Source organism: Myiozetetes cayanensis, unplaced genomic scaffold (assembly GCF_022539395.1).
Source record: "Myiozetetes cayanensis isolate MyiCay16 unplaced genomic scaffold, myiCay2020 scf6-25, whole genome shotgun sequence".
Lineage (NCBI taxonomy): Eukaryota > Metazoa > Chordata > Aves > Passeriformes > Tyrannidae > Myiozetetes > Myiozetetes cayanensis.
Window position 1 is genome coordinate 44,152,545 of NW_026087853.1, and position 25,157 is coordinate 44,177,701.

Consider the following 25,157-nt stretch of genomic DNA (forward strand, 5'->3'; position numbering starts at 1 on the left):
GAAAACACAGGCAGCCATTTGAAGCCAGGTCGGTGGCGCAGAATAGACCCTTTCTCTTCAAGCCATGCTGCTGGAGCATTGTCTCCTCTGCAGGACGTATAAAGTGATGGAGCGTGTACTGGAGTGTGCAGTCCCCAGCAGGGTTGGGAAGGGCAGGACCAGGCTGTGCATGGGTCCAGGCTGGATTTCCTGGGTGGGCTCTGAAGGACCTCTGTCTCAAATCACCCCCTGCTGCTTATTGTTGGGAGTGAGCCTGTTACTCTGCTGAAAACCCTTCCAAAACAGGGAGGGCAGAAACAGTCTGGGAAAGCAAATACTTTCTGATAACGGTGAGCAACAGTGCAAGCTTTTGTTTGCAGTCAATGGAAGGAAGTGGGAGAAACATGTAATAGCTCTAGGACAGCACAGGCTTTACTGCTGCAAAAGAGATTTAGTGCACACACTCATCTAGTGGGTCATAGGAGAGGAGATATCCATAAGGAGAGGCCACATGGAATTGGTGGGAAAGGCAGAGCTTTTGTTTTGCTGCAGCTGTGCACCTGTGTGAAGCAGATGCTAAAGAAGTTCTGTGACCAGTGAGCCAAAACAGGAATGCAGGTCCAGGCTTACATGGCAAATGGGAGCTGGGGAGATGAACTCATTGGTTTGTAGTCAGGACAAAACTGAAGCAACTGTGCTTTAAATTAAAGGGAGGACTCAAGAGAGCCTTCTCTACTCAACTGACAGTGATGATACAGAGTGAACCAGCTCTGATCTCTGTTCTGTGGAAAGATTCTTCCTACTGAAAGACTTGAGGTTGCGTAAAAAAAAAACCAATGCAAAAAGCTCCCCTACAATTGCTATTCAATTTTGAAGTTTTACCTTAAGGCATGCAGGCATGTTCTTACTCAAGCAGGGATCTTATTCTTTGTGTTGGACCCACTCTTAATGTTAGGAAAAAAAGTGCCTTTCCTATAAAAAGGCACTCCACCGCCCTCAGAGGCTTGTTTATTGTCAACTTCCCTTTTCCAAGCTTTTTTACACAGTGAAGAGTTCAGCTGTCCTTTAGTAGGATGCATTCAGCTCTCCCAGATTTTGATCTTTGAACAGGAAGATTCATTTCCCAAGCTGCTGAGGAAATCATCATTCTGCTTGCAAGTGCCTTTTGTAGCAGTTAACTGAAATTTTGTGTTTCTAAGTGAACTGTCTAGTTGTTGCTTTGTTGGGTGAACATTAAAACATTTTTAAGACAAATGTATCTTTCAAGTTCAGAATAGTTTTGGGTTCTTTTTCTTTAGCTGAGCATGTCTTCGGCTAAGACTGCATCTTAAAATGTAGGTGACACTTGAGTTGTGTTTGTTTTTTCCTGGAGAGAACATAATTTCCTGCTGCTTTTCTGGATGGCCTTACATGGCTCTCCATCATACCAAATGCTTGTCTTTATATCACTGTCACAAGCTCTCATGTACTTAAGGTCTCCCTCTGCTTTTGATCTCATTGCAAAGCAAGGTCCAGCTTTCACTGGAGAAACCCTTCTCAATCATTTCCATTAGTAGACTTGAGCCTGCTGTGTCCCTTTTGACTTGCTTTTATTCCACTTCCATTGCTGTCCATTATGCACATCAGAAATGCTGAGGACGTGCAAAACAGTAAATGTAGGTAATAGATCCACTGTGATTCTGAGCATGGGTTTTTCTGAAGTTCCTCACATTGCTTTTCGCAAGTATGTTTGATCAAAGGTGCTGAATGCCTCTGAAAAATCTAGAAATGCAAATATGGCATCTGGTTTGATGTCTGCCTGTGTCACCTGGCTCTCTCGGTGTTAGATCCCCTTGGGTCCTGGGCCTCATGGTGGCAGGCACCTGCAGATGCAGGTTCACACTGGTCCTGCTTGGGGCTCTCCATGCACCATATGGAGCTGGATTCCAAACAGGGAGCTGGCTCAGGGCATTCATTGTGCTGCATTTGCGCCTCTGAGTCCTTTATGGTGTTAAATAAGGATTAAGCCAGGTAATGTGCTCAGGCATAGTGTTCTCCCCTCATAAAGAAAGCTGAATTTATGCCTCCTTATGGTGATCACAAAATCACAGGTGGTTTCCAAACCAGGGGTGAGGAAGACACTGAGTTGAAAAACCTGAATTTGTGGTTCACACTGATTTGAGGTGCCCTAGGGATGCTGGTGGTATTCACTGTTACATGGTGGTACATGCCATGAAGTGTGGCAGTGTTCTGCCACCTCCCTGATGGAGGTGTACATGCCAGGGCCTTGACCTTGCTGCCAAGGGTTGGGGAAAGCCTTGCCATTGTGTTAAAGCCTGTGGGATGGCAGTGTGGTGATGTCATCGATCCTTGCCAAGCCTGCGGAGTGGTGTTTAGCTAATTAGGAAATTCCCCAAGTGCTGAGGGTGTGTTCACAAGCAAAAAAAGTGGTGTCGAGGTCTTTGGGGTGAACAGGGGGCTGGTGGAGGAGGAGATAAGACTCATTTTATTCCCCAAGCTCACATGTAGAGGCACCAGCTGTTTACATTCCTGCATGGGGGACCTGCAAGGCATTGCTCTGGGACCAGGCACTCCCAGCTGCAGTCACAGGGAGATGTGTGCCACGCTTGCATGGGGTTGTGGTTGGTTGGGGGTGGGTCAGGCCGCAGTTTCATGAGCACTGGTTTGGCTGTGCTGATGGTAGGGAGCTGATGCTGCTTAGCCCTTGTTGCTGCCTGGCATGGCACCTCACGAGCTGTCTGCTACCAGTGTTGGGGCTTTGCCAGGGACTGGGAAATTTGCATCTTCTTCCACACTTAACTCTTACCAGCACCCAACACCAACCTACCCAGCTGTGTTTTCAGCAAGCCTCTGAGCATCAATTCATTGAACTGATAACTTCAGTAGAGAAGCTGTTACTGCAGTAATATGGCTTACTTCAAAACATCGGTACCATTTAATTTTCCCTGGCTGGGAAGTTGCTGGTCTGTCTTTCAGCTCCAGTGGCAGGTCCAGTTTTACACTGACCACGGTAAAGTAGTAACAGCCTAACACACTGTGAATTGTAAGATGTATTTTGGAGTCCTAACCAAATGACATAGGTGTTGATTTCAACACTATTAAAAGAACCCAAGAATCTTGAAGTTATTTTTATATTGACTTGTAAGCTGGCAAGCTGCTTTTAACAGAGTGTCCTACATGACCATTCCATAAACTGAAGTATTACCTTGTGCCTTAAGTCTTCACCTCTGCTTGGATTTTATAAACATGTTTTCCACTAAGAGAAGAGGGGAGGACTTCTGTGAAAAATTTCCTCCAAGGCAAGACAACCATTATGGGAAGGGAGAACTGGTAACAAGAGGTATGGAGGAGGCTGAGGTACTCAACAATTCTAAGAGAATTAAATGTTAGGAAGAAATTCTCTGGTCAGGGAGTGGTGAGACACTGGAATAGGTTGCTCAGAGAAGTTCTGGGATATCCCATGCCTGGAAGTGTTCAAAGCCTGGCTGGCTGGGGCCCTGAGCAACCTGTTTTAGTGAATGGCATCCCTGCCCATGGCAGGGGCATTGTAACAACATGATCTTTAAAGTCACTTCCAACCCGTGATTCTATGATTACATTTTCTTGTTTAATAAAATGTTGGTTTTGCACAAAAAAAAAAAAAAAAAAAGAGCAAAAATTCCTGTGTCCCTTAAACAGGGGTGATTTTAGGGGTTATCAACAAGCAAAAGGGAAGGGAAAGATTATGTTATAACTAAAAAGTTGTGTATCTTAATGCTGTCTTGCATGTAGTTCAAGGCTGTAAAAAAGTTTTGGGAGTCATTTTCTCAGTCATTTCCAGTGTTGGATCAAATACTTCTTATTTCTCTGAAGTTTTCTATTGCTGGATATGCTTGCATGGGGCTTTGGTAGAAAAAAGTTAACAGAAGTTCACCCATTAACATCCAGAGATGCTGTTGGAAGGTAATGCAAGTCCAGGGGACAGCCAGCAAAATGGTCTGGGAGTGTCCTCTGCAGAGGCTGCCAAATACAAACAATTTACTGCGAAGGTTCTGTATTTGGAGGCAGTGTGAGCTGATTAAACTCGTTAAAATGATTGAAGGAATGAGGGTGGTACTCGGAGAATGTAATTTAAACACATATTTTCCTAGGGGCTGGGCATTAGTCTGGGTCAGCCTAATGGCAGAAGCTGCCTCCCCTCCTAAAAATGAGGTGCAGCCAGGGGCTCTGGCGAGTAGTGCAAGACCCACGTGGTCAGTATAGGAGCCTAAGTCTCACTTTAACTCAGATATCTATAAGTCATTCCCCTCAATAGTTATTTTGGACAAGTTTTTCATGGAGAAGCTGCATCTTGTTAGTGGATTTTTAACTTCCTACTCCTTTATTTCATCAGCTGTCCCAGTGACTTTATATAATGGTACATTTTGTACATTTGTGTTTCAAAAAAGGTGCCGCCTGTCTGTGCCAAAGAGCACACAGGCTGCTGGCAGCATCACAGCTTATGTTTTCATCCTTGTTCCTTGGGATTTGGCTAGGGACCATCGTGAGCTCCACCGTGCCCAGGGTGACATCTTGGGTATCAGGCAGGACGCGTGTCCTCACCCTGCTGCTTCGGACACGTGTTAGGTGTGGGTGGCCTCTAGCTGACAGTGCCTGCCAAGCCAAAACCAGGAAAAGTTTTAAATAGCAAAAGAAGATGCAAGAGGAGCCTTTAGCTTACCCAAAATTGCCAAGTATAGCTGGAGGGAAGAATGACAGTGGGGATGGTAAAAAGGAAAAGTATTGTGTCCCTTGGTGTTGCTACGTTTACTGAAAGGAATAAAACACAGTATTTTAAGAGGAATGCATGTCCGATGGAGAATAACCATCATTGTAGCATCCTTTAGTTTATAGTTAAAGAGAAGTAAACTGTTCTTACAGTCTTAAGCAAACAGAAGAAGCCAGTTCCTAAGCACTGTGTTTATATAGTTCCTTTCCAGGTCAGTGCATCACCCGAAAAAAAGAGGATTTTTTTTTTTGTTTGTTTTCCCTCTGGCTTTTTTTTGGCCTTTTTATAACCACTGGAATGGAAGAAGGAGGGAATGCAGAGAGAAAATTAATCTTCAATTCCCAAAGCAGCATGTGGACTTTTGCATTCTTCAGTTTACTTCTTTTTTAAAATGAAAAAATATTTAAATAGTGATGCTTAAAAAAAATAATTCATGCATCTTGAGATTTTTGTGCGGTCTTCTGTTTGGCTTTCTTTGCTGTTGTTTTCTGTAGAAGATGAGTTCATGTTAGAAAGAGCTTAAAAAGTGTTTGGATGCTCTTTTATTCCCTATGAGGTCTAAAAATAGAAGCTGACAAAGAATTGCTTATAGACTCACTGCTCTGCTCGGAGGGTTTAGCTTACATCTAAAGCTGCATCTTCTGACATTGCAACAGCTGAACTGTGCAGAAGCACTAAGCCTGGGCTTACCCAGCGTAAGCAGGGAGGAGAGCAGATCCATGTATCAGCCCTCTTGCTTCTCTCCTCCCATCTCCATCCTTGAGCAGAAGATCTTAAGCTGACCGATCAAGGCACAGCACCAAAAATGTGTGGGAGAATGAGAGCGAGACGTAAGTACTGGGAGCACAGGAAGAAAGATGGTGGAGACAGGGTTGAGATTTTATTTACTGTCAGTGCTACCATCACACTGGTTGTGATGAGTGGATGGGATGGCATGTAATTGCAATCTTACATGGTTTTAGTTATTTCTATAACTAGAAGACTTGGCCAACATATTTGGGTTTCTTGATACTTCCATAGTCTAGTGACAAAGTATTATTATCATTGTGACCACAGCTTGCCATTGTACCGTAACAACTTAATGCAAATTGGGAGAATAGAGGGAAATGTGTGTAATCTGCATTATAAAGTGTGTAAGCCACATTATAACCTACTCAGTGATCATTTACATAAAATGTAATCTGTGTTATGGGTTATTTGTTTATAAAGGTGGCTGCCTCTGAAAGAGTGCAAGGTCTTCTGCACTTTGGGGTCTCCAAGTTGTTGTGCCTGGGTGCTGGAGGGGTGACAGCAGGGAAATTCAGCACAGGACCGCCCAGGAATGTGGGGATAGCTTCATTCACAGGTGCTTGTGTGGGGAATTGGAGAAGAGGTGGTGTTACTGAAGTGGCTGCTCATGACAGTGAGCTGTGCTTCCTCTCCCCATGCTTGCTGGTTGCAAACAGGGCATTGTGCTTTGGGGTGATGTCTTGAGTTCACACGTGTGAAACCAGTGCTTTGCTTCTCCGAATTGCTGAAAGTGAGAACTAAAACCTTAGGTTTTTTTATAAACAATAGCTATGTGTTGGGCTCTGGTGCCCTTTGAACTGTGTTAGCTGTTTGGATGTATCAGGTAGGAGCTGCAAGGGCTGGGAGGTGGCACGGCCAGTGCCAGCTCTTCTGCCATGCAAGTCAGTGCTGTTGTATTAACGGTCTTAACCTGACCAAAGTCCTCAGGAATGGCCTGGACCCTCCATTGCAGCCCTTCTTGGTGGTAACATGCTCTTAGATCAGCTGAAGTTGGGGGTAATGCTGTGCCTTGGACTTAGGCAGGGGGTATATTCTGCTTGCTGAGTTGCTGGTACAATGTGCCTGCTGGTACAAAGGTGTGCTGGGTTCTCAGACCTGCGGGGGAAGCCCCTATATCCCTTGGCACTCAACCAGGCCAGAAAAACCACACCAGGGGTTTTTTTTCGATGTGGATGAGCACAGTTTACCTTCTGCCATTGGGTCCCTTGTTGTTACAGCCTGTTCCCTCCCCAACAGGCTCAGATGCTGCCTTGCTGCCTGCTCCAATGGGACCTGCTTTTTCCTCCTTGTGGAAAGACCCCTGTTCTGGTAAAGGACCGGGCCTTCATCATGCCAGAACTGCAAAGCTTACCAACTTATTTCCTTTGCAGTGAGCCTGGGGGACAAGAGAGCACACGTGTGGATTGCCTCCTGCCTTGCCTTTTCTCCCAGCCACGTACAGTGAGTTCTCACATGCCAGAGAAGCGGAGGGTGGAGGAGAGCCGCTGCACAGAGCTGGGGCAGCACGAGTGAGCCAGAGGGCGTTTGACCAGTGCACTGTGGCAGCTGGGGGTCCTCACCACCCCACAACAGGGACAGATGGCTCCTGCCAGGTAGATGCCCGCAGGGGAGTGGACAACTCCAGCTGAGCTGATGCATCTCGGCACCTGATACAAGGCTCAGGTAAGGGAGCTTGGAGCTGGGCTGTGTTTTCATCCTGTCTTTTCTGAACTCACAAAGCAGCTTTGGAGCAGATGAGAATCACCCTGAGAGCCATTGTGTGCTGTGGGTACACATGCTAATAAATTAGCAGGATCTCATCTGCAGTGATGCTGAATCCCCTGGTTTGTTGGGATATTGCTGATGGCATCAAAGTGAGTTGCAGTTCTCCTTGGGTGTTCAGTATCTCTACTGTAGGAGGTGACCATGTTTTTATGCAGCACAGCGTCCTGTGCAGTTTCAGATACAGTGCAAGTTTACTAGGACAGGACCTCATTCGAATTTTCTGTAACACATCTGTGATTCATCTAAAGTGATCTATGTGCAGTCATTTTCAAAGACCCCAAGACAGTTAAAACATAAACCTCCCTGCAATTCAGGTGGTGCTCCTTATGCTCTTCAAACAAACAAAAAAGCTTGTGTGCTCTTGGACTGTAGTCAAGGAAATAAACATACAAACAGGATGTCCTGTATCTTGGTTCATCCTGCTTGGTAGTAATTTCATTCCTGAAGTCATAATTCACTTTGTGGATGCAGGTCTTGATTTCCGTTCCAGTGATGGGATTTTAAGCATGAGCTAGGTTTGGGCTAAGGTTGGTGATGCACAGAGCAGTGATGTGTTGTTTGGAAGCTGGTGCCTGGCCAGGATGTTTGCAGTCTGGGTTTGTTAGTGAGAGAGGGGCTGCAGATGGGGATCAGCAGAAATGGGTTTCTAGTAAAAAAAGTACTGCAGCAGCAGCAACACTGGAGGTGGAGATGCTGGTCAGTCTTGTACCAAGACCTCAGGAGCAGCTTGACTTCCGCGTGGGGGCTGGTTCTCACGAAGCAGAAGCTCTGCCTGCAGTCAGCAGCATGTGGCCATCACTTCCTCGTCCTCTTGTCACCTCTGGGGCACACGGCACACAGCCATGCGTGCCAGCTCCTGCCTGCAACAGCCCAAGGCCCCTCCTGGATATCTTGGGAAGCTCTGAGGTTTCCTCGGGCCGTAGTGATGCAGTTGAAGCAGTCCCAAAGCCATGCTCATTTTGGCTGTGCTTGGTAGGTACGTGCAGTGGTGTAACCCCGCAGCTTTGCTTCTGAAAGGCTTTAAGCGTGTGGGAGAAGATGACAGCTCCCCTCGGGTTGCAGCTGCTGACTATGTCTGGTAAATTTTACCAGGCAACCAGGATGGGCAGTTTGCTCCAAGCCGTGAGTCTGTGTGGTTTGAAGGGTGTCGAGGTGCATTTCATACACTTAAAAAAAACCACAATAGGGTTTTTTAGCCCCTTGTACTGCTTTGCATGCCCGGGTTTATTCCATGGCGTGCAAGTGCACGAGTCACCTTACGACTAATACTGGCTTTAGAAGTGAAAGCAGTGCTTTGCTGGGAAGTGGTGCAGACTGCAGGTGTGAGTCGTGAGAGGGTCTCACCTCTTAGCAGATGTTACATAAGCATTTTCATTTGCATAGATGCATAAGCCTTTCCTTTAAAACTGTTCCCTAAAGGAAAAATTGTAGGCTTTTAACATAGATGGCTAAAGACATAAAATGCTGTGTTAAAATGTTCTTTTAAAATAGAACATGAAACAGGAACAGTGACTTGTTGAGTTTCAGCAGTGGTGGATGTGGTTGTAGTAAGTATGTACCTTTTTTTACTTTATTCCACAGCAGTAGTTTCAGTCTGATAGAGGACAGAATGATGATGAAGTACAGTGTGTCAAAATGTGCTTTTTTTTTTCTTCTCCTAGCAGCACTCTCTGTTTAAAGGTAAATGGGCACATTCAGAATGTGAACACACATTCACCTAAAACCATTTCTCCTTTTTCAATGACCGTCTGCCACATAACCAAAACAGATAGTCTTAATCTCAAATGTCTTGAGTAAATGCTGTTTTACAGTACAAAAGATTTAAAAATTGGATTCCAGAATATCTGCAAATCCAGCCCAGGATTGAGAACATGTTGCTATGCTATGCTTCCTAAAAACAGATTTTACTGATATTTTCATTTCCAAAAGCAAGTACTGGCAGGGCAATTGCTATTGGATTTATAAGCATGAGACAGAGTTGTGACTGGGGGTGACAGGGGACATGTGTGTGTGTCCTGGGCAGTGTCATTGCTGGGCCATGGGAAAAGTTTGGTTCTTCGTCTGGGCAGCGAGCAGGGTTGCAGCAATGGCCTGGGTGACTGATGGGCAGATGCTCCCATGCTCCCAACCAGGCTGGTCCCACTGGGTACCACCTCATGTGGGGCAATGGGAGCTCGGCAGATTTGACTGGAAGAATATGGGGAAGGTTATAACAGTAAATCTGCTTTATGGAGAACATACACTAAGTCTTGGATTTTTGATGCAGACACCTTCTTCCCACTGCCAATGCTTGAGATCCCAGCTGGTGAATTAATTTCAGGAAAGTTGTCTTCATCCAAAAATTTGGTATTTTATTTCAGGTTTACTGATGGCTAGATAGTGTTCAATGCGGGTAGGTAGTAACATGCATTTTCATTAAGCATCTTTAGGCTTGCTCTTGCTGGGATCAATTTTTACTTCTTTAAATTGTAAACTGGAAGCTGCAAGTTTTAGTATGTAATTGTGAGATGACAGATTGTGGGTGTTTTCAACTTGTCCTTTTTAAAAGGAACTACTTGATAACTTTGTTTCCCAGTTGAATTTAAGTGTGCATGGCTTGGAGCTTTCAGTTGCTAATGTCCCAGTAAATTTACATAATACCATTGTTGCAGTGTTCACATTTTCTTACTATTCCTGTTCATAGAAGCTTCATCTTGTGTATTTGTCATGGAGAAAAAAATCTGTTTGCTAGGAAAATACAGTACTGGCGGGAGAAAACTGGGTGTCAGGCTTGAGAAAATAATTTGAGTGGTGTTACAAAATGAAAAAAAGGAAGTATGCAATCATATTATAGGTATATGGAGAAGCATGGCAAGAACAGCCTGTTCCTTTTTGTAGGGAGCCTGTTTATATCAAGGAAAAAAATTACGTGTTTCTTCAAACCCTTCAGAAAATAAAATGTCTCAGTAGTTTCCGTGTACACAAGGTGTCATTTTCCTCAAGCAAATGCTATACGGCATCATGGTGTCAAACTGCTCTGGAGTCTGAGTATGTGCAGAGTGAAATAAAAACAATATCCATATTCAATATAGGCTATTACAGAGCTGAGCTGTATTCTGTTCCCTCTCTAGAGTACTTTGAAAATCCACCTACTTGAGCACAGCACTGTCTCTGTACTCCACCAAGCAGCAGTATTGTGATCAGACGCTGAGGCTGGTGCAGCCACTTGCTATCTCCGTCCTTCCCACTGCCATCAACCATTTTCTCTGCTTTCAAGTTTTTTTTTAAATTTGGGCTTTTGTACTGTTACAGTAGAAAGAGAAAGCAAATGTGCATACTCCAGGCATGAGATGCAAAACTGGCTCGTTTGCACCAGTCTGGTGTTTCTGGCTGCAGAGAGGCTTTTGCAGAGGTGGATGCCAAAGTATATGTGTTCTTGCTGCTGTCCAGGTTGCTCTACCTTTGATTATTCTATTACAGAGTGTGGTCAGAGATGTTCAGAATAGCTTTCACTTTGTAAATGTCTTGAAAAATTTCCCGTTTAATTTGATGTGCAGTTTATTTTTGCCCTGTAACCTGTAGAATATTTGTATTTTTAGCAGCACATAAAGGACATAATTTGAATTTTTTGGCCCCGTAACAATGAAAAAAACAGTGTCAGAAGTGGGGGAGTGAAATTGCCTTTGAGTTAAACTTCACAGGAGAAGGAGGAGATGCAGATATATTAGGTGACACTGTGAGACAGTTACTCAAACCTTGCTACTTTGAAAAATTAAGGTGTGATTAAAATGTATTGAGCAAAATTCACGCGTGAAGTAAGAGCTTCAGCTTGGAAAAAATAAAGGAACAAAATATACTTTAATATCTCTACCCTTGCTCTGTTTTGATTGTTGAGTCAATTATGAGGAAAGATAAACCCATTCCTGTCACGAATTTGAAGAATTTGCTTTTTTCCAGTGTCTGTGTGGATTAGTGTCAAGTAGTGCCATGCCTGTACTGTTGGCTGATAATAGGTCACTGAAGATCTGTCCTGATAGCCCTGATTATATTGCATATGGTATAATATTTCTATCGCAGTGCTGGCAACTTGGCTGCTTCCAAAATGAAGAGTTAGGGAAAGATGGATCTCCCAGCCGTCTCCATCCATGCCTGAAAGACATGGCAACAAGCAGGTTGCATTAAGGAGCTGTTAAGATGAGATAAATAATCTCTTGCAGATGTCTGAAGGTGTGGAGAAGTGGGCTGAGCCTTGGAGAGTGCTGATGCTTTTGCTCATCATATCTTCCCCAGATCTTTTCCCCTCAAGGAATAATCACATCCTTCAGAAGATCCCAAGTGTGACGCCTTTGGCTGCTCTGGCTTGTTTGGTGGCAAGCACCACTACTGAGATGCAGCTTCAACCAGAAGCTGGGGTAGGCTGTCCTGTGACAAGAATCCTTAATGTTCCTCCTAAAGGGAGGTCCCCCTAAAGGATGGCTCCTGGTACCCATTAGAGAGCTGCAGTGGTCCAGAGATTTGGGTAATGTGGCCTGCAGCAGCCTGTCTTTAGCCTCCCCTTGCTCAGGTTGGGTTGTGTGGCTGTTATCCTCGTGCAGGGAGTGGGGAACTGGCAGTCCTGCTGTGTGCAGGCAAGCTCTGCAAATGCTTTGTACAGTAGGTTTTCAACCTCAGCCTAATTTTAGCTATTTGATATGGATGGGAGCTAAAGTTTTCAGCAAGCGTGTTTTGTATTAGTGCTTTTCTAAATACTTCTCATGGTGTCTACACATTTATGTATCTCCTTTCCCCCCCACCACCCTTTTGTTTTTTTTTCTTACAGCTTCTGATATGAAGAAGGATATAGAGTCTTTAATAGCCCAGGAAAAAGCAGAGATCGTTGCCAAGTATGAGAAGGTACCAGCCTCAAGTCTCTCCCCAACATGCTGGCTAAGGCTGAAACTATTTAGTAGATAGGAATACTTTAAATAAGAATTTCTTCCCTGCAGACATCGCCCCAATAACCCTCACGCCATCAGGCTTCATGCCAGCTCTCCCTGCATTCTTCTGCCAGCACATCCCCTTTCACTATATCCCTGGAGTTTCTTGAGGATCCTGCGTGTGTGCTCAGTACAGATCCTGAAAGGTGCTCAGCTTCTAGTGCTTCAGTGGTCCCTTATTATCAGGACAGCTTGTGCCCGACAGCCTTGGTTTCTCTGATGTACAGCCCTTCCCAGCCGGTAGCAAAGGCATACCTGGAATGTTGGATAGGCTGAATTGCCCGTTTTTCTCTTCCCTGTGTTGGCTTTGTCTCTTTAGCACAGGTTTTGCATTTCTCGTTCTGTGCCTTTTAGCCTGTGGGGAGAGAGGGATATGGGCTCTGGGCATGGGATGAAGTCATTCCTGACGCTGGGACCAGCTCACAAATGTCCTTTCTGCTTTCAGGGCAGACAGGAAGGAGCTCCGATTGACCACTGGGAAGATGCCGATTTCGCCCTGTATAAAGTTACAGACCGGTTTGGATTCCTGCAGTAAGTCTCCCTGCCCAATCCTGTCTCCTCTGGCCTGTGTGTGTGTGCAGACCATCCTTCTGCACCGAGCGTGACAGGCCCAGCATCTTTCCTATAAACTGCTCTGTGGGTTGGCTTGATCAATCCCAAATGCAAGAGGAAAGATGAGATGGGGCTCTTTCCTCAGCTGCGCATGTTCAAACACTGATGCTTTGAATCTGCTCTAAGGCAAGGCTCAGAAAGGGTTTCCTATCACAAGCCTGGCATTAGAAGGTGCAGTCTGGTGCTCCTGTGGCTCCACGAAGGACCACGGTCTGTCAGAGAGGGAGAGGCTCTTGTGTTTGCACTTAATGAGTCAGGGAGGTACAGGAAGAGATGAGACAAGATATCTGATCATCTTTGGTTCCCTTAGGAAATCCCGAACCAAAGCAAGGCACAGATGAATTAGATGCACGCCCTGTGCCTGGGAAGAATGCTTGAAAGAACTATTTCTGTTCCAGATCTGAACAAAAGCTATAATAGTAGGCGTTCTGTGTGTAGGAGTGGGGTTGGAACCAATTGCTGTCCAGAAATTCCTCTTCCCCGCACTTTTAATTTCTGATAATGTGTGTATTGAAGAGGAGCTGTATGCTCGGGATTTCCAGTTATGTCCAGTGCTTGATTACCCCCCGGGAGCTCCTGTTGGGTAGTGGGGTTTCTTGCCCACAAAGTAACCAGTGACCCCTTGATTTTCCAGTGAGCAGGAGCTGCCAACCCGCACCGCCTTGGAGGAGAAGGTGAGAGCTGCCAGCTCCGTCATCATGGATGTGGCATCCTTATCACACCATCTGGGGAGGGAATGTTTTTTGAGGAAACAAGTGTGCAAGTGAGAGCAAAGCAGGCAGTCAGCACCCACTGGTCACTGCTGTTCGCCCAGAGGTGGGAACTCTGCACGATGCCTGGCTGTTGGAGCTTTTATTTTCCTGAGTCAGGCATCTCTTCCTCCACACTGCACTGAAAAGCACCTTTTCAAGCAATTTTGGGCTTTTCACTCTGCTTTGGCACAGTGCTCAGCAGCTGTGGCTTGAAAAGGGGACTGCATGTGCAGGGGAAAGAGGTCATCTCCATCCTCATCTGCCCTGAGATGAGAGCATGTCCTCCGTTAGGATCCTCAACAGCATCACGTTTCTGCCAGTCTCATACAGTGATACAGTTTGAGGCTAGCTGAACCTGCAGATATTTTTACTGTCAAGGAATACTACTCTTGGAAATACTTCCTCTATGTTAAGCAAGTGTGTCTCTTCATTTCTTCCAATGCTGCTTTTAATGACCATGGGTTGAAATTACCAGTTTCTGCAAGCAGCAGTGGATTATTCCCATCTCTAATGTGAAGTCTTTGTATAGAAGTTTAAACCTAAGAGAATGAAATTTTGTGTTTTCAGGAGGTATTTTCTGGGACTTTTTTTCTTAAATTTGTCTTCTCTTCCCTCCACCAGCAAAAACAGCAGGAAATTGAACGTGTGGACAAGTGGCTTAAGATGCTGAAGAAATGGGGCAAATATAGAAACAGTGACAAGGTAAGGAGGAAAAGAAAGAGCATGTGTGTGGAAGAGCAGGTCTGATACATCCTTATGATGAGTCAGGCTTTCAGAAAGTTGATAGAGAAACCAGAGATCATTGGAACATTGCTTAATTCTACTTGTCGGTCTTTAATATTTTAAACCTTTCCTTGAAATTCCTGGATTACCAGTTGAGGGAAAAGTCCTGTTCTGACTTACATGGTTTTAAAAAGGGTTTCCTAAACGTTGCTGATGTGTTTGCACTTCTGCTTCCCTGTGCAAGCAGGAGCACAGCAGAGATGTTTGTGTGTCCAGCTGGGTCCCTGCCCTGTGAGAGCAGAGGGCAGTGCACACCACAGGTTGCTTCTGTGTCTCCACCTTCTGGGAATGATGTGGGAAATGTGACTGATACGGTCCAGTTGATCTTTGTTGTAATTCTCCTTCGAGGAAGAGTTATTTGTCTAGAACATCACCTGGATTTTGTATTTTGCTCCTAGCTGTGCCTTTGAAAAGCCTCTTAGGTGTTAGCTTTGGGTCCACCTGTCTGTGAAAATCAAGGATGGAGACAGCCTTCATGCTTAGCAGGAGTGAGGTGTTTGTCTGGATTGCTTCTAGCTCTGGCTGAGAGTCGTTGGGAGAAATTTGGGCTTGGCTAAAAGGGTTATGCAGTGAGAAATATCTCAAATGAGAATATTTGCATAGCTATAGGGATAATGTCGAGCAGAAACCAGCCATCAGGAGGGATGTCCAGTTCACCCAGCTGTAGTCTCGTCCTTTTTAAAAAAAAAACAAAACCAAAATCATCTTCATTATGGCAGGGATGGGGTGTAGATGGGCTTGGGACTTTTTAGTCTTTTTGTTTACTTCAGAGTGATTCTAATTATTTTGTTCATCGGTGCTGCTCCATGGGCAAAATTGGAGGCTCTCCTGTGGCTTGTTTTTTTCTAATTAGAAGTTAGCACTAATTGGTTAGTGGCCTTGTGGGTAAACCCCTGAATTCCAGGAGAGTGTAGGGAGTTCCTTTGGGTCCTGGAGGATGTTTGGGGTGTGTAATGAAGAGTGTTTTTAGCACACCTTGGCTTCCCTGGGTGAGCCATTGGGGCAGACAGAATCTGTCATGAGGGGCATGGAGCAATAGTGATCCCCATCTATTTTGGATTTACTTTAATAATTAGCGGGTGTGTTAAGCACACTGTGGCTGATGTCACTCAGGTCTGCTGGATGGTGAAGGGTTAGACCGGCAACTGGGGTTTGAGGGTCTTTGGGTCAGAAAATCACAGAGCTCTTGTGGTAGAATAAAGGACGTTATTTATAACAGCCTGTAAATGGTCGATGACTCTTGGGCACAGAGATGGCATTGTCTTCATGCTGGGGGACTGGAAATGGCCGTCCCCTCTCCCAGCAGACAGAGAAGCAGTGCTTGGCCCCAAGCAGGGAAGGAGCAGTCTGGTGACCCTGGAGCAGAAAGGAGCTTTGGTTTCAGTCCCATCCAGCCTAACACCCTGCTGCCTTGTGCCAAGTCAAGTGCAGGCAGGGAGGTCTGTAGCAGCCACACAGACCTTCAGAGGCACAAAAGCAGTGCTTTTAAAAAAATAGTAAAATTAGGTTGTACCCTTCACCTGGATGTGCAGCCCCATGTTCTCATGTCAGGAGCATGGAAGCTGCTCGGATATTCCTGCTGCCGTGGCTGGATGCAGTTCAGCTGTGGCATTTCAAGGACCTTATGCTGGGATCACAGTCATGCCCTTGAGATGGCTATGTTTTCTTTTCTAACTTAAGTAAATGTGACAAGCCCTTGATCTGATTTTTCTAAAGCAGAGTGGGTTGGTTTTGTTCCCGCTCTGAGCACTCAGGCCGACACATCTGCCTTGCACGTTTTCTTCAGGTTTGTCTTTGCCACTTTGCTGACATGATAGAAACCAGAGTGTCACAAGACAGCAACTCCATGTTATTTTAACAATGACTAGGATGTCATCTTCGAAAAATTCTCTTGCTGAAGACAGGAATCTTCCCTTTGATGTTCATTTTGATACACTGTGCTTTATTAGAAGGAAAAAGTCGTGTTGCAGGAACCACAGGCAGTTTCACAGAGAAGCTGCTCTGACTTTGACTGCATGAATGATGTAGAAACCCATCTTATTTTCCAGGCTGGGATTTTCTGGACTTCAGGACCAACCTTTTGAGTTCCAGCTCATATGCTGGAGCTGGCAGACATGTGATCATATTGAGTGCTTGATGAAGAGGGACTTAACCAAGCAGGCCACTGTGTTTTGCAGCATCTTAGTACCCGATCGAGGCTTAGGTTGTTGTCTCAGTGCCTGTGTTGTGAAATGTCCACAGGAGGGGGGAGGTTTTGTACCTGTCCAGGGCACTAACCCCAAAGCAGCCACCCATCAGTGAGCAAAAAAGCAGCTTTTTCAGACCCCTGGCATGAGCCATTGCCAGAGAGCAGCAGGTTTGGCTTTCTGTTCCCTCACCTGCAGCCAGTGTGCATTCCTGTGTGCTGCTGGTTGCAGTCTGGGTCTTGTGACTGTCACAGATGATAGGAAATCAGGGTGAAAAAAAGGGGAGGATCTTTTACAGTTCCTAGCCCAGAATGGCCTGACTATGCCTAAAATAATTTCTGGTATAACCTGTTTCAGGATGAGAAACAAATAGGATTATCTTAATTAAAGTGATGTCCTGAGGCTCCCTGTGCTCATTATCACTTCAGATCTGTCTCTGTATCTCTTCTCAACAGATTTTGTAGCAATATGATCTAATTTCAGTAGCAACATCAGCAAAAAGTGACACCAGCACAATTCCTCACATGGGTGGGGTTAGAATGATGCAGTAGTGCTTTTCTCTGGCTGTACTTCCACAAGGGAAAGGGCACAAAAATAAAGGAGTCCATGAAAGGACCACACTGTTTTGCAGAGTTAAGCTATGTCAAACTTGTAAAAAGTGCTAAATTGGGTTACAATTCACAGGGGTTCAGCACAGGGAGGGTCGGGTGGTCTGTGTTCTCTTCACTGCTGATTTGAACCCAGGTTTAAAGCCCAACCTGACTCTGCTTGGGAAGGTTAGGAAATGGTTGGTGCATGGAAAAATATAACAGTTCAGGCAGCACAGTTTTGCAGAGAAAAAAGGCTCTGCTGTGCGCACTCCAACAGTGGGATAATTTATTCATCGTAGCCCTGAAATAGATGGATTGCAGCCAGAAGTATCGGTCGCAGGGAGAGGATATGACCTCTGCATCATTTGCATGCTGTGTCTTGTTGCTGTCCATGCGAGATGGGACCTTTAGAAAGGGATGTCTTTGGTCAGAGATGTCTGGTTTTTAGGCAAAGCCTGCCTTTGTGCATGGGGGTAGCCTGGTCTCTGCTAAGGTCACGGGAGTGCAGGGCGCTTAATCCAGCACATGCCAGCAAAGCGGTTTACGATGAATTGGGGATCTGTATGCACTGACACAGACCCCCAGGAGCGAATAGTCTGCTAATGCCAGGGAGAGCCAGCAGATGTTTGTCATGTCAGGGTTGGCTGAAGTCAGGTTTCCTGCATGCGAATGCAATGGGAAAGAAAGAGGGTTGCATCTGGGAGCTGCAGTTCATTTTGGAAAAGCAGGTTGCATTTTTCTCTCCTCCACAGGTAACCCAGGCAATAAAGGTAAATGTCTACCCACAGCCCATCAGCTTTAGGATTTAAATTTGCCCCTGCTTTGCTGCTGGAGCCCCTGCAGACCTGGTGGCACCTCATCTGACATATCTGCATAGGCTCCAGCTGCAGACACAGCAGCTGAGTTGGGAGTAAGCATTATCTGTATGGAAAAAAAGCCATGTGCAGTGATGTCCCATCTGCCAGGTGTCTTGCACAGCCACATCATCAGTCAGTCATCTTTGTGCAGTCATCTTTGTGGCTTTGTGGTACAAAAAAGAAATCCTCTTTTCTAGGGTGATGGTTATTCTGGTGGTGGTGAAGATCTTCATAGCTCAGTTCCCCTGGTGCATCATTGGTAGAGGATGTGAAAAAGTCCTTCCTCTACAGAAGGATCACTCTTTGAGCCCTAAAGGAATTGAGGAAGGGAGACAGGGGGCTGTCCCCCACTTCAGGTGTTGGAGACATATGTGGGTATAGAAGGAGGCTTGAAAGGGATGTCACCATGCATACCCAAAATTTGAACATTGCTCCTGCAGTCTCTTCCTGGTGAGCCATGCACGTGGCTGAGAAGCTAACAGTGACAGACTCCAAAGTGTGAAAGTGAACTGCCATGTATATGTTCTGCTTTAAAAACCAACCCACGTCTCCCAAACCCTTTTTAACTGCAGTGTCTTAACTACTGCAAAACCAGGTTCTGTCTTTAAAGGCTGTCTTCTAGTTAAAGACCTGGAGCACTTGGTTGAGTGCTCAGAGGAGACTTCTGGCACAGGAAGATGGAGCTCAGCTCTGTACTTCTACAGTCTTCCCCATCCCAATTACCAGAAAGAAAATACATGGGGAAGGGACAGATAGGGATGGAGTGGTGATGGCCTCTGTGCCACGACCTTTGTATGCTAAAGCCTAGAGAGGGAAGATCCTATGGCAAAATCTGGAGCAAGTTTTAAACCCTGTGGGTTCAGTCCTTGGCCTTTCTGCACAGTGTCTTGAACTATTGCTTTGATCACCACCAGCTCCATTTGTGGAGCCAGATGATGTCCTTTTGTCCTGCCCTGCATTGGTCAGTCTGTCAGTCTGCACAGGACATGATGTAGTTGCTCTCTTCCCATCTATGAGGGCTGAGCAGTCCATAAGAGATCGAAGACTGTGACCTTGAGGGTTGTTTTTGGTTCTCACGTGAAACAGGAGTTGTCATCACCTGATGCCTTACCTCTGAGACTTCATCCCAGCGTAAATGCTGCTTGTAATGGTAACTTCCCTGTTTTCCTTCAAGTTTCACAATGCAGAAAAGTTGCTCATTTTTCCTCTGCGTGACTCACAGCTCGGAGGTTTTATCACTTTCATGTCTGGAGGCGGTGGGAGGAGGAAAGCCCTTGGATAAATAACACGAAGGCATTTCAGTTCAGTTCCATCTCAGCATGTTTTGTAACTCCCCTGTTCCTTCCACACTTGTGCAAAGAAAATCATTAGAGACGTTTACTATATGCCACTGAGAGTTGCACTCATTAATGTACAACAATACCAGCTCTGGGAATTCAAAACAAAATTATTTTCTTCCCCCAGTGCTAAGTATCACCTACCCTGGCAGCTGTCAGTCAGTCTCTCCTAATCCATTGGAAATAATTTTTTTTCTGAATCTGTGTTTTTATCAGAATTGGTTTATGCTCCAGTTTCTTGATCCCACCTCAGCTTTTGCTTCATGAAGGCATGAGTGTTTGCAGGAGCCAGGCTTTCATGAGTGCTTTGCCAGTACTACTTTGGGGATGTGGCTCATCTTTGTGTCTCTTGATGCATTGCACTTCTTTCATCCTGATTTAATGACTCTCAGGAACTGGGTCTTTCACCTGTGGGGATGAAGCTGTCCTGCATGGTATGAAGGTTTGCTGTCCTCAGAAGCACCTCCCTCATGTGGGCTTGGATGAGCAGAACAGACTCCCCTGGATGTGCAGATGGTGAATTAGTGATGTCCCTCTTAAAATGCAGGATGCTGTTGGGCAGGATGGTGGCCTTCTGTGGGTGTGTCCTGTTACTGAGGTTGCTTTTTAGGGGACAGCTCTGGGTGTATACAGAGGGGAGGGCAGGATCTGGTAAAGGATTTCTCTAGGATTCGGTCCTGGCTGTACACTGGACCTTCAAAGCTGGTGCTAAGCAGCACTTGGGCAAAGCAAGCATTTGGGAAGTGCAGAGAATGGGGTTTTGAATGTTGAATGTGAATTACACTTACAGGATCAGGATACATTACACTGACACTTTCGGTGTCAGCAGAAATACTGAAATATTTATCATAATGGGGTGGAAAAGCATTCTCACACACATCTAGTTCTCCTAGTACTACATGGTGATCTTGACACCTACTACAGAGCTGGTTTATATACTTATTTTGGCTGGGATGGTGGTGTTAGTTCTTTGCTGTCCCCTAGCTTGTCTGCTTGAACTCCACCTCCTGTCTTGCCTCATCTTGTCTTGTCCTGACTCTTCAGCTCATTGCTGGGTTTTGCCCTGGGTAGGCACGGTGCTGCTGTGCAGACAGAAACAAAATGAGGAGTGTGGGTCTGTGCTACAGAGGCTGTGAGCCAGCGTAGTGCCGTGGTTGAAGTCTTTATCTTTGTGAAAGGTTGGCATTAGAAAGTCAAGTTGGAAGTAAAAAAGTCAGTGGTGCGAGGTGGGTCAGAAAGGAAAGGTAACAGGAGCAGATGTTCAGCTTGGTGTAAGAGATGCAAAGACGTCTGGCCTATGTCCAGAAAACCTGCTAGGATCTCAGTGCTCCCCTGTGAATTGCAGCCCTTCTCTTGCATCAGCCTGGATTGTGTGAAGCAGAGCAATGTTTGGAAAAAAAAGAGGAATTTTGAAGATGGGCAGGTGCATTTGTACCAGACAGTGGCAGTAGCTCAAGCTGACTGCCTGGTTGGGTGCTGCCCTGCTCAGCCTCAAGCTCATTCCCATGACTGGAAATCCAGCACCTCTGTCCCCTCCTAAGGGATTGGTCTGATTCTGAGGGAGCACCACGTCACAACATAAATACCCCTCATGGCTGGAGCTCAGGCATGTGCCGCAGGTCCTCAGGAGCCTGGAGGAGTGCTGCAGTTGGTTTTGTGCTGCAGCTGCAAGGCATTTCACGGGTGGGATGAATAAAAGGATGGAAAATACTCTGAAATGGAGCTTTTTTCTTTTTTATGAAGCATTTTCTTTTAGTGGAAGAAGTCAGTGATGGAACGAAAAGGTTTTTTTGCTTTCTGTTTTACAGGGAAATTTAATGGTCTCTTTAGAGAGAAAGGGCTTTATGGCAAGGAAAAGGGAAGAGGCATCTGTGAGATGAAGTGAACATATGCATGTTTGTCCCCAACTGCATCTGGTCTTTGAAGATGAGTCCAAGGGCAAGCACAGAATGTGATCTTACTGGCATCATGGAGACGTGGTGGGGCAGCTTCTGTGACTGGAGCAGAGCATTGGAGTGGAAGGATGCAGGCTCTTTAGGAAGGACAGGCAGGGGAGAGGAGGAGTGGGTGTCACCCTGTATGTCAGTGAGGAGTGTGTGGAGCTCCACTTGGGAATGGATGAGAAGAAGAGAGCCTGTGGGTCAGGATTAAAGGGAGGACAGGGACAAGTGTTTTTGTGGGGGTTTGCTACAGGCCACCCAACCAGGAAGACTGAGTGCATGAGGCCCTGGAGACAGATGGGAGCAGCCTCATGTTCACAAGCTCTGGCCCCTGTGGGGGGCTTCAGCCACCCCAGTATCTGCAGGAGGTACAGCACAGCAGGGCATAAGCAATACAATGCATTGATGATAACTTCCTTCTCCAAGTGACAGAGAAGCCAACAAGGAGAAGATGCTATGCTGGACCTTGTTCTCAGCAACAGAGAGGGGCTGGTGAGGAATGTGAAGCTAAAGGGCAGCCTTGGCTGCAGTGGCCATGAAATGGTGGTGTTCAAGGTCCTTACGGCAGCGAGGAAGATGCACAAGCTCGCTACCTTGGACTTCAGGAGAACAGACTTTGTCCTCTTCAAGGATCTGCTTGGTAGAGTACCGTGGGATAAAGCTCTGGTGGGAAGAGGCATCCAGGGAAGCTGGCTGATATTCAGGGGTCACCTCCTCCGAGCTCAGGAGCAATGCTTCCTAACAAAGACCTCTCCACTGAAGACGAGTTGAGATAGCTGGGGTTGTACGGCCTGAAGAAAAGAAGGCTCCAGGGAGAACTCGTAGTCTTCCAGTACTTAAAGGGGGCTTATAAAAAAGAGGGAGAGCAACTTTTTACACGGGAAGATAGCGATAGGACAAGACGGAACAGTTTAAAACGAGTGCGGGTTAAATTATATGTTAGGAAGAAATTCTTTACTGTGAGGGTGGTGAGGCACTGGCACAGGTTGCCTAGAGAAGCTGTGGCTGTCCCACCCCTGGAAGTGTTCAAGGCTGGGTTGGATGGGGCTATGAGTGACCTGGTGTAGTGGAAGGTGTCTCTGCCCACAGCAGGGGTGTTGGAAATGGATGATCTGTAAGGTCCCTTGCAACCCAAACTGTCTTATGATGCTGTGATTCTATGATTTTGACTGAGTAGTTGTCTGTGATGGATGCAGGTAGTCAGCTCATCCATCAGATGTGCCAGTGCAGGCAGATGAAGTGCCTGTTTGACGTGTCTGCTCAGATGATCTGCCCCAGCAAACCATGGAGAAAATCTGTTTTGCCACCAGCAGGACCAGCTAACCTTGCACGCGTTTCCCTCCCCGCAGATGTGCCGGCGAGTGTACAAAGGGATCCCACTCCAAGTGAGAGGCCAGGTCTGGTCACTTCTGCTGGATGTCGAGAAGATGAAGAAGGAGAACGAAGGAAAATATGAGGTATGAGCTCTTCCTGCCAAAGACAACAAGAGCAAGGTGATGAGGAGGCTGGACTGGGGAGGAAGCTGGTTAGGTGGGGCTTTATCAGTCAGGGCAAGTTGGACCCATGGTGCATGCAGGCGTCTCCATCTCCACCTGCATGGGCAGGAGAGACATGGGAGTTCCTATGGGGATGCTTTAATGGGCAGGAGGACTGCATGGCCCTTGCATGCTCCCTCACAGGGTAGCAGCATGGTGAGCCCCCTAGGATGTGTGCTGGTGTTGGGGCCTCATCCTGTCTGTGGACTTCTGTGACCTCTGAGAAAGAAAAGCATTTTACACCCTTTGTTTTCAGTGGGAACTGAAAACACAAGTGATATAAACTCTTTATCAGAGGGTGTATATCAAGCTGGGGTCTTTTAGCTTGTTAGCTGGCTGCTTTCCATAATAGGCTGCTTCCGTTTGTTGTGCTGGGAGTTGCAAGCAAAGTTGCTGCCAGTTTCATTGCATCTTTAAGGAGAGAAGCAAGAAAAAGTGAGGGGAGGCTTAGCAAAGGTACCACTCACAGTTCCCTGAGCTCCCTGGGGTGATGCAGAGTAGTCACAAGTACCCTGGAGCAGGTACGTGCTGGATGGGGATACCCCAAACCTCTGTGTGCTTGAAAATTTCACCTGGCGATTTTTGAAATGAGTAGCAAGGTGAGAAGCCCTAAACCAGCCAGCAATGGGTTTTTAGTCAAGAAACCAAAATAAGGGTGGGGTGAGGGCAGATCTTGCAAGTTGGTTTAATTCTGAGTAAAGGGTCCTGGCTTACTACTTAGATGTGCAGCTAGAAGTTAACTGGCAGCATTGGAAGAGCTTGGATTGAAATGGATTCTTTTATCTTCCAATTCTTTATAACTGTTATGTAAGTTTATATTAAACATCATTGTTAAAATCAAATAAAAATTACTTTTCTGTTAAAAATCACTTATTTTCTCTGCAAGTAGGAGAAAAGCCTGCCTTGCGTTGCTTCCTACCAGAGCACCGCATGCTTCATGCTTGGATTCCATGTCATTAGATAAGCAATTCCTGTAGTGTGCATTGAACAAGAACTCAAGTGACAGGGCTTGTTGTATTTGTTATTTTTATTTCAGATGTTTTGGCTCCTTTCCGTAGGCAGTGTGGTAGCCTTTGGTTGATAATTAACTTATTTTCCAAACCTGTGTTATGATTTAGCTTGCATCATCATGTACCAGGGTGAGGTGTTGTGGAGACAATTATTTTTCAGAGGCAGGAGGTTGAGTGCTGCTTCCAGCAGGTGTTTCTAAAAATCCCTGCCTATTAAGCAGGATGATGATAACGCTCATTATAGTTAGTCAGGCGTAGATGTCACTGGTGAGATGCTGCTGGGATGGGGGCACATGCAGAGCTTGGGGAAGGCGGGCTGGGCTCACCGCAGTCAGCAGAGATAAGGAAGCTCTCCCAGCACGCAGATTAAAATTGTGCTCCTTCCCTCAAAGCTGTGCTACACAGGCAGGGAAGCAATCCAAGCAAATGAAAGTCGAAAGGAGTTTATCTGTGCTCCAGAGGGGTCTGCGATAAACAGGAGCTTCAGGGCTAATAGGCTTTGCTGGATGCAAACCCCTCTACAAGCTCATCCTAATCTGCCTCTTCTTTGGTGCCACCTGCTGCCAGTAATTAGCTCTCTCCTAATTTCCTCCAGGAGAGGCTCAGTGCAGGTCCTGGATGAGGGGTTTTGCTTTCAAGAAGGGACTAAGCCTCAGACTTGTGTCACATGGGGGCTGGTCCCAAGCCCACCCCGTTTCTCCCTGGGGCATGAACTGTGGCACAAAAGCCCAGAGGCTACCATGGGACACACCATGCTTGGTTTTCACGTGGGTGTGGTGCTCTGCTCCCCTGGGGTTTGTTAGTCATAACTGAAGGGCTTGAGGGGAGCTGAGAAGGCAGCAGGAGAAACATCCTGGCCATGGGGCAGAGCAGAGGCATCCTGGCTTTTACCCACTGCTTTTACAAGGTCTCTGGGACAGGGCCTCCGGCTTCCCAGCCTCTGTTCTGCCACCAGCTTGCAGGGCTCACAGCACTAATGAGCTCAGCAGAGCAACTGTGAAACCCCCAGTTTACTTAGGAAAAAAAGGAGAATAACCCATCCTGGATTTCTTGTTTAACATCTTCACAATTACTAAAGTCTCCTGGGTGCATGGAGAGGACAAAGTGCTGTGCAACCTACCTGCTATTCAGGTGCAGTACTTCAAAACAAACTGAAGTAGGGTTATTTACAGTCTTTGAGAGATTGCTGTGTTACTCTGGCAGGGAAAACAAGAGGGCCTTTAGGAGAGAAATTTGAACTGAACTGACCCGGTGGATATGAATAGTCTCCTTCTTTCAGGTAGTCTGCTTGCTTTACAGAGGACAAGGAGCCATAGGATGC

General features: G+C 46.1%; 1 protein-coding gene across 7 annotated transcripts in view; it reads left to right on the top strand.

Moving 5' to 3' along the window:
• LOC126651108 (USP6 N-terminal-like protein) overlaps nt 1–25,157 on the top strand; it is a 77,905-nt gene that overhangs the window by 39,318 nt on the left and 13,430 nt on the right. For 3 of the 7 annotated variants that reach the window (XM_050336660.1, XM_050336658.1, XM_050336662.1), the window contains 6 exons: nt 6,886–7,177; nt 12,078–12,151; nt 12,680–12,765; nt 13,481–13,520; nt 14,220–14,300; nt 22,641–22,748. In XM_050336660.1, coding sequence (XP_050192617.1) covers nt 12,086–12,151; nt 12,680–12,765; nt 13,481–13,520; nt 14,220–14,300; nt 22,641–22,748 — 381 coding nt within the window. In that variant the 5' untranslated portion in view covers nt 6,886–7,177; nt 12,078–12,085. Of the gene's footprint in view, nt 1–6,885; nt 7,178–11,548; nt 11,671–12,077; nt 12,152–12,679; nt 12,766–13,480; nt 13,521–14,219; nt 14,301–22,640; nt 22,749–25,157 lie in introns of those variants that run through there. The other 4 variants (XM_050336663.1, XM_050336664.1, XM_050336659.1 and 1 more) reach the window with 2 other exon arrangements.